The sequence below is a fragment of the Marmota marmota genome, unplaced genomic scaffold, assembly GCF_001458135.2.
Source record: "Marmota marmota marmota unplaced genomic scaffold, marMar, whole genome shotgun sequence".
In the NCBI taxonomy this organism is placed as follows: domain Eukaryota; kingdom Metazoa; phylum Chordata; class Mammalia; order Rodentia; family Sciuridae; genus Marmota; species Marmota marmota.
Genome location: NW_025999968.1, coordinates 64,014,894 through 64,024,112, shown reverse-complemented (window position 1 = coordinate 64,024,112; position 9,219 = coordinate 64,014,894). Strand labels below are relative to the sequence as shown.

At 54.3% G+C, this 9,219-nt stretch overlaps 1 protein-coding gene across 2 annotated transcripts in view; it reads right to left on the bottom strand.

Moving 5' to 3' along the window:
• Nucleotides 1-2,812: 2,812 nt before the first annotated feature.
• Nucleotides 2,813-9,219, bottom strand: part of Dip2a (disco interacting protein 2 homolog A) — a 65,490-nt gene continuing 59,083 nt past the window's right edge. For both annotated transcript variants that reach the window (XM_015478884.2, XM_048803836.1), the window contains 6 exons: nt 8,904-8,965; nt 8,212-8,269; nt 6,416-6,490; nt 5,520-5,694; nt 4,886-5,009; nt 2,813-4,459 (listed from right to left, as the gene is read on the bottom strand). In XM_015478884.2, the coding sequence (XP_015334370.1) occupies nt 4,207-4,459; nt 4,886-5,009; nt 5,520-5,694; nt 6,416-6,490; nt 8,212-8,269; nt 8,904-8,965 (747 nt within the window). In that variant the 3' untranslated portion in view covers nt 2,813-4,206. The remainder of the gene's footprint in view (nt 4,460-4,885; nt 5,010-5,519; nt 5,695-6,415; nt 6,491-8,211; nt 8,270-8,903; nt 8,966-9,219) is intronic.

The following is a 9,219-nucleotide window of genomic DNA, read 5'->3' as shown; positions in this document are numbered from 1 at the left end:
GCGGCATGGCTGCCCTGCTCTCCAGGTTGAGATTCCCACAGGACATCTTCTTCCACCCGCTCACTCTCCATCTACCCGATCTAAAAAGTGTCCCTTGGAGAAAACACACAGGTGGATGGATCATGCCAAACTCTGACCCACGTGGCCACGACCACTGACAGGGGATCTTCTGCCCTTTTGCTGTGTGAGCCGTATATGCCATGCGGCTTTGTGGGCCTCATTTCCTGCATTACTGTCCTCTTTTGTGTGTAGTTGATTTCTTGTAATGAAATGTTTAAATCCCTTTCTCATTTCCTTCTGTGTATATGCTACAGATATTTTTCTCTGTAGTAACCATACGGATTACATTAAACAAACTCTAACATGTGACTTCCATTTTACCAGCTTAACCTCTGTGTCATTAAAAAAACTGCTTCACTAATAGCTCTGTCCCCAGCCCTTTCCACTATGATGTCACAAGATCACATCTTTACACACTGTACTCCCCAAATGTAATAATAATTGTTAGAAATGCTTTGGCCTCCTAAATTATGTAGAAAACACCATGTGGGATTACGAACCAAAGTTGCAATACTACAGCTCTCAGACCAGCGATGTCTGAAGATACTCGTCTCTGGAATCATAGACCAGTGTCACAAGGCCAGTTTCTCTAGGTGCCCTGCACCTGCCCACCGAGGTCCCTGCCCAGTGTTCTAACACCACTCTTCAGAGTGCCTCCAGACCCTCCTGTGGGCAGGTCTCCTGGAAACCAGCTCCCGCTGCCATCTCAGTTCCCTTCTGTCTTGGCTGCGAAGGTTCTTGGTGGGCAGGTCTTGTTGTCCTCATCTGTTTATTTGGCCCTTGGGATCTATCAGTCCTTAGCCTGCTGGCCTCTGATGAGAATCTGCCTCACTGAAGAGCCCATGCATGTGACAAGCCACGCCCTCCTGCTGCCCAAAGACTCTGCTCCTCCTCTAGCTTTCAGAGCTCCACCACAGTGACCCGTGTGGTTCCTCTGAGTTCCTACTTGCATTCCTTTAGCTTCTTATGCTCATATTCATGTCTCTCAGCAAACCTGGGAAGTCTGCAGCCACTGTGCCTTTGGCTGTTCTCTGTCCCCTCTTCAAATGTGCATGCTGGTGCACTGGAAGGAGGCCGTATCCTGCAGGCTTCCTGCACTCTCCCTCAGTCTTCTCTTTTTTTTTAAATATTTATTTATTTTTTTAGTTCTCGGCGGACACAACATCTTTGTTTGTATGTGGTGCTGAGGATCGAACCCGGGCCGCACGCATGACAGGCGAGCGCGCTACCACCTGAGCCACAGCCCCAGCCCTCAGTCTTCTCTCTTATTGTCCCTCAGACTTGATGATTTCTGTTGTCCTAGCTTCAAGTCGAGGGATTGTTTCTTCCACCTCCTCAGTCTGCCTCTGAATCTCTCTAGTGAACTTTCCATTTCGGTTAATGTGTTTTCAGCTCCAGATCAGCTGAACTTCCAGCCATCTGCACAGACACTTTAGGGATCATTCATCTTTAAACACTCATTATTTAGTAAGAAGCAAAAATGTAAGAAGAGTTAAGTTTTGAAATTTTGCATATATTTACCTTTTAAAGGAATTCTCTGCTACTAAAACTGAACATTACTCTGCAGATGAATGCTACACTATGCTGTAACACTGTTACTGCAACCAATTTAATAAGGTAATCCCTTAATCCTGTAAGACCTTATGCAAAATGGTTTCAGACAGAGGGTGATGTGTCTTCCTACTCTTTCTGTATACTTACTGCAGAGAGTCAGAGACACACCAGGCCTCATGACTTCCTTTGGAGCATTCTGGAAGGTGGGAGGCAGGCCCTTTGGTGGGACCTGAGCAAACAGGAGGTAAGTCACTCCTCTGGCACGTGCTGTGCCATGGCTCTGCCGGCCACTCCAGCAGCAGCACTTTTGAGATGAGCCAGCTAGTTCACAGCCTGAAATAAAGCACAACTGACCTCAGTTAAAGCACCATCTGAACTAAAGTAAGTACAATCAAGACAAGAACGACCTACTTGGGAAAATAAGAAGGATGATTCTTAATGTGAAATGTCTCCACCAATCAATAAGAAAAACTCGAGCGCAGTAAGATGCCAAATCTGAAGAGGTTGGTCCACAGTGAAATAGACAGGAGCCCCTCCCATGCAAGGGTGCACTTGGTGGCAGCAGACTCATGTGACCCTGCTGCCAGCAATGCTGGGAAGTGACCTCTGGCCATCCTTCTGGAAGGCAGGGGCGCTGGGGCTCCGGGCCTGGAGTGACCACCATGCCCACTCTGTGAGAGCTGAGCCCACGCAGAGCCAAAAGTGTGGAGTGGCAGCGTGTCTGAGTGGCGGTCCTCCACTGTACCCTGAAGTAGCCCGTGTGCAGTGCAGAGTTAATGCCACATCTGGTGTACGTCTGGCACACCTGCAGGATGCGGGCATCAGACCCGAGGAGCACAGAGAACAGCCAAAACATCTGTTATTTCTTAAGTACAAAAGCAGGTGATAAAATAGGTATGTCATCCCGATTCTATAAAAAATGTTTAAAAGGAAAAATTGATCCTGAAAGATTGATGTTAATATTAATGTATTAACATCAGAGGTACTGACATTACTATTACTATTGATAGTAATTAATATTACTATTACTCAGAGAAATGTTCATGGAGTTTTACTTTTCTTCTTCTTTATACTTCAATGTGCTTTCTAGATTTTATGCTGTAAGCATAGTTGTTTTTATATTCTGAAAGAATGCATCATAAAATAGATCCTATTTAGGATAAGTTATAAAACCTTTCACACATTTCAAAATGCAGAATTACAAATAGTCAATAGCTTTTATTAACATAATGATATAAAAATTTTAGTGTGTATACAGAATTCCCAGAGAGCAATTTTAAAACATTTTAATGTGCATCTTAAAATCTTAATTTACCAGATACCTTGTCTTACTGCCACTGACCTTTCAATACAAAAAGTTTATAATTTTTGTTTGCTATAAAACTACATTAAGATTGGGGTTAGGTAGTTCTGTCCCTTCTCAGCCATTCTTGGTAAAGAATGAATCCACTGCTAAGACTTCTGTGGGACCAACAATGAGCTACATGAATTCTGTATGTGGTTACAACAGTGTTGTCAGGATCTGGTCTGTTCCCACGTACCATGCTGCCATCCAGCACCGCCCGGCTGGCCAGACACGCTGTGGAACTATAGGCACTATCCAGGATAGCCTGGTTATTTCTGTGAAGCACACACAATCCATAACTTCCCACCCTTGAATCCTAAAACCCAACCACCTGTAATATCCTCTTAATCAGCTCTATAAAAATAATTTTTGTCTCAGATTAGTGTTCAGCTCCTAGTCCCTAAACAGTTCAAGAATCTTACATTCTCTTCACTGATTCAGGTTCAATGTAACAGATCACTCAGCCTTGTTAAGTTCGAATGAAATAACTGGAAATGATTTGGCCAAATTCCGTAGGCACAGAACTCAAAGCACACTCGCTGACGAGGAGGGTCACAGCTCTACCTCCAACAGGAACGGCCCTCCTCAGCCAGCGGGTGGGTCAGCACATTGGGGACACCTTGGTGGACCTGGGCTCCTGCCCCATCTGCTGGAGTAAGGATGTCAGTTCCACACACTCCATGAGAAGCAGCATGTGGAGGCATGAGAACTCAGGAATTGGACACAGGAGGGCAGGGACAGCACGTGGACCGATGGTCTCAGGTGGCCTCATGAGCATCAGTGACACCATGTGCAGACAACCTCCACAGCGAGACTGCGAAGAAACAGCTCCCAGCGTGGCCCCGCTGCCATCCACACGGGAGGCCAGGACATGCTCCCACCCAGCAGGCTTACCAGGCTGGGCTCTGCCCCGGGTGACAGAAGGCCGCTGTGACGTGGCCTCCGAGTTCTCTCCAAATGAGGTTTGATATGCACTTGTCATTTAAGTGGGAATAAATAACTGAATTTTACAAATCAAGAACCATGCGTGCGGCCTAAGAAGTTCCACCCTGCGGTGCAGCAGGGGCCGCCCTCTCCGCCTGGCACTCCAGGTAAATGCTGGCTTCTGTGTCTGTGAACATCCCCGGCAGGTCCCAGCACTTCTCAGGGAGTCCAGGAAGTGCTTCCTGAAGGAGTGATGGGGACTGTGCAGGCACCCGCAGAGCACAGCAGGGCACAGTGGGGCACTGAGGCTCTGGCGGTGGCACTCACATGTTGTAGGCCACGTAGACAGGGTCCAGCTGGTCTGCAAGGAAGCCGTCCCGCAGGTGCATACGCTGCTTCTCGCCCCGGGAGTTGATGGGGATCACACCAGGGTCCACAATGACCACCACGCCCACCACCAGGAAGTGCTCCTCCAGCACTGCATTGGTCACCAAGGCCACCAGGTCCAGCGCATCCTGCTCCAGCCCATCCAGCTCCACCACCACCACCAGCAGGTTGGTCCAGGTGAATACAGCACTGTGACAGGCAGTCACACAAAAGGCATTGGCAAAGTGCCAAGAAGCAAAAGAACAAGCATGTGCCACAGTGGGCCATGTGCCTCCAGGGCACCACGCCTCAGCCCAGCTGCTGCTGAGAACCAGGAGCCTGTGGGCATCAAGGAACCACGTTCAAAGAGATGCCGCAGCACACGTGGCAGAGTCTGGGACTTCTGCCTGCACATCTGGGGATAGTCTCTTGGTTTGAAACTGATTCGGAAGAGAAAAAACCCGAAACCCTGGCAAAGGCAACGAGGTGTGCCCTGGTGGGGTTCCCCAGAAACACACCCAGAGGAAGAACTCAGGAAGTCCTGGTCCTCCCTGGGACCTGTCCACTTGATGTGGAAGTGCCAGGCCCTGCCCTGTGTGCATACAGAGGGGCAGCGCTCCTCAGCTGGTCCCTTACCACTCAGCGATGCTCCTGTGTGCCCGGATCACAGACGTCTCGATGTCAATGGGGTGGTACCGCATGCCTCTCAGCTCCAGCGTCTCGTCCAGAGACCCCACAACATATAGCGCATCGTGTCGCTCTAGGATGCAGGTGAGAGCAGGTGCTCAGAAGGCAGAGCCGCCCAGTGTCTGTGGGCCCAGCCAAGAGCCCTGGACAGGGAGGTTTGGATGCCATCCACGCAGAGGCTGTCACTGCAGTGAGTGGCAGGCATGAGTGGTGTGTACACGCTAACTGTTCCCACCTCTGGAAAAAGCAGCCACAGGGGCAACCTAGCTGTGGGGCTGGCCGCAGTCCTCGGGACCCTGGCCACGGCTCAGACACTCCACCCCCAGCACACTGGGGGGGCAGGCCATTGGGGAGGCTGGTATGCCTGAGGAAGGGTCTTCTGTCTATCACCAATAGCCACCATCCTTCACTCACCCCTGTCCTTGCGGGAGTCATGGGTCCAAGGAGGTGAGGGGCAGCCATGTGGTGAGATCCCCGGACTAGGCAAGCTCCAGCAAACAGGCAGGCACAGCAGGTCCCAGGGCTGTCACGGACAGCCACCCTGTCCCCCAGCGCTGCGGCAGGCACTCACAGCGGCCCTCACCTCCACTGGCATCTGTGAGCTCTGTTCTCCGAAGGAAGCCGAGGTAGCCAGTCCTTGCCCAGACGGTCTGCGTGTCTCCAAAGCTCAGCCTGGCACTGAAGTGGTCAACATGAAGTGCCTCCTCCCCGTAGACCGTGTAGTACCCAGTGGCGTTGTGGGGGCTACTCACCCAGATCTGGTGGGGCCCAGAGGACAAGAACGTGGGCATGTCACAAACCAGAGAGCACAACTTCCATCCTGAGGCAGCCCCGGGCCATGAACAGCCTCAAGGAAACCTGAGCCGAGCGTCAGGGGCGTTCTCAGCATCTCACTCTGTGGACTGAGCACAGCTATAGGCACAGAAGGCAAGTGACACTTCCTTCCTCAAATAAAGGGTGCTTGCCTTGTGCTGGGGGTGGGCACAGAGCCCACACATCCTCAGGCCAAAATGCCCACCTCGCACTGCAACCCACAGCTCAGTCCCCAGAAGGACCAGGTGGCAGACACAGCTGCTCAGACCAGACTGAACGACGGAGCCTGAGCATACAGTACGCCACATCCAGCCACATCCACACAGGCACCCTTGGTGGCACTCCCATGCGTGCTCACATGCTTCCAGGACAGACCCGGGGTCAGAGGAGAGCATGGGCTTCACCGGCAGCTGGCTCCCGGTGGCTCCTCCGGCCATCCAGGGCCCTCAGACCTGAGGCTCCCTTGCTGGGGCCACCCAGGGCAGCAGGTCTGGGAATACAGTGACGGGAGAAAGGGCCAAAGTGTTCCCGGGATTCCCAAAGACATGTGTGACCCCAGGGTCAAAATTCCTGAATCTGGGACAGAAAGGGGCAGAGGGCAGAGCTGGCGAGGCTGGAGGGCTCCGCCACTTCCCCGTGGTTCAGGGCAACCTTGCTCACACTCACCTCGCCCAGGTGCGAGTCTCCAAGGGGCCCTTTGGTCTCAGTGTGTGCGATGACGACCTTCACCCCTGGGAGGATCTGGAAGGAGGACAGCTAGCTATGAAAAGTCCTCATCAAAGAAAACAGCAGGAGATTCCTGATGCAGGGGCATCAAAGAGAGTCCCTCAGAAGCCCCGCAGCAGGACTGCCCACCAGGGACAGGCTAGAAATCTAGGAGCCACTACAAACCTGACTTGGGATTTTAAAAGAAAGGAGACATTAAAAGAAAAAATGTGAGTTGTGGACCCAGCAGAACAACCCCAGGTCCCGAGCATGTCCTGTCACTTCCCGTCTGGGCGAGCGCTGGGGTCCACCAGGGCTTTCACTGAAGCCGAAAACCCTCAACCACCAAGAGCCTCATGCTTCCCCTCCTCAGTGCAGGATCGGCAGGCTTGAGGCCATGTCCCAGCCTCCCGGCCAACCCAGGGCCCCTCCCTGGCTCAGGTCACCACCTGGTTGCACAGGCTTGGCTGCTAGCTCTGCACCCTCAGCTACAGATGAGGGAGGGCCAGGGCGATGGCATGTGGCCCTCAGGCAGGTGGTGGAGGAGGGGACAGGGCCGGGCGTGGGAGGTGTGGTCCTACACTGGCGCCAGGCCCTCCCTACTCTGCCTGTCTTCCTGGATGCTTTCCCCCACCGTGGCCCACCTGAACCCCAGAACCACAGCTCTCCTTCCAGAACACAGCCCAGCAGGCCTGAGCTACTGTGCCAGCAAAGGGAAAGGAAAGAAAAGTCCGACCAAAGGGGGAGGCCATAGGGCAGGGTGGGGCTCCTGAGGGCACCCAGGGAACATGTGCCAGGGTGACATCAGGACTTTGCAAAACCACCTGGAGGAGCTCCAACCCAGGCAGGGCCGCAGTCCCCAGTCTCCTCTCAGGCCTCCACGGGCCAGATCCGTCCAGCTCTCAGCGGGGCTGCTGCTTAGAGACAGTGGAAAGACGTGTGGAGGCAGCTCTGCCGCCTGCACCTGCCACTGGCTCACACACGCCCACCCGCAGCAGCCAACAGGGCCCATGTGCTGGCCATTTTGTGGCTGGCTCTGGCCCTCTCTGGGCAGCACCCTGCCTCCTAGAGGCATATGTGGCCGTAGCCATGGCAAGTAGAGTTGGGTAGCCTCTCTGAACCTTCTTGAGTTGTGAAGGTACAGAGAGGCAGCTCCCCAGGGGTTCCAGAGGCTCCCAGGTGTGTGGCCACTGCTGTGTGGGGCCCTGGAGACCCCTGCATGCGCTGCATGCCCACACCACCAGCCTGACTCACTTCCTCACCCTGACCAGTGGTCCTTGCTGGGCATCCCTAGCTCTGAAGGCACCTGCGCTCCTGGGTGTGCACCGGCTGGCCTTTCCTGCAGGACGCTGCTGTCACCTGGGCATTTCAGGCCCAGAGCTCCTCCCTCAGCATCCTCGGGGACCTCAGCAGGTGGAGGCACATGCCCACTGGCCTGCAGCCCTGGAAGGGCCCCTTCCTTGCTGCCGCTTGACCTCAGCCACCCGAGTCTAAGAGTGCGTGTGGGCGGGGCCCTTGCTCCATGGCCTGCTCAAGGGTAATCAGTCTCTGCATCTGCACCTGGATGCTCACTCTTGGATGTGAGCTCATGCTTCTGCGTGTGCGGAGAGGAGGAAGTGGCTTCTGCAGTGGCCCAGCCCACTCCCAGGGTCTGGCTACGTTCGCTGGGCAGCACACAGCCCCAGCACCTCCACTGGGTGGCATTTGAGACAGGTCTCAGACCTGCCCTGGGGCACAGGAGTCCCAGCTTCTACTACCTTTCCAGACTCCATCAAAGGCAGACTGTGCGGAGAACCCCGTTCCACCAAGCGTACCCTAAAAATTAACACAGAAAAAGATTCAGAATAAAACTTACTATGTGGGCAATAATCTCTGGAGACCTTTTCCCTGAGGGTGTCTGTCAACAACAGCCGGAATATCAGCCTCTTATAAACAACCCCAGGCAGGCCCCACCTGCCCTGCTTCCTGGGCTGTCCGCCACCTGGCCAGCCCCTGGCACCCAGGGAGCTGCACCCACTATTTACATAGCACAGGAGCGTGACCACCCTGAGGATCTGGCCCCAGCACACGCCTCCTGATGTGAGCGTCAGGCAGACGCTGAAGCAGCACCAGGACGATGGTGCTTCCATTAGCTGGCTGTCCTGCCTTCTAACGTTCCCCAAGAAAGCAACCATTGCCGCCTGGGCTGTGTGAGGGAGGATGAGGGCTGCTCCCTGCAGCTCTGAGGACGTGGGGCACAGGGGTGAAAGCCCACCTTCCCCACAGGGCACCCCAAGAGACCCACACACCTCCACTTCTCTCAGTGCAGATGGCCCTGGCTGAGCCATAGTCCACTGACACCCAGGGCCTGGAGGCCCTGAGCCAACCAGTGTCCACTGAAGTCTGGGACCTAGGGTGCTGTTAGTACAGATCCAGGCTGTGGCACCTTGCCAGCAGGTGTGGACATTACCTGTCGTGGCGCAGCGCCCGCATGTCCACGTAGACGGTCGTGGGGTCTGGGCCAGCTGTGCCCTGGAAGAGGAGGAGCACGGAGGAGCTGCCTTCGGGTTGCACTCTGCTCTGGGGGCCACCGACTTGGCGGTGTGGCAGCTCCTCCCGGGCCATGGGGAGTGCCCAGAAAGCAGCCTATTCCCTAGAGCGGGTCTGCCTTGGGGCTCAGGGTCCCAGGGCAGGGCTGCTGCTGCTCCCCATCCAACACCCATGAGGGTTGTGATATCAAGTGAAACATTCGGGAACACTGGAAACATCGAGCCACACAAGCTTCG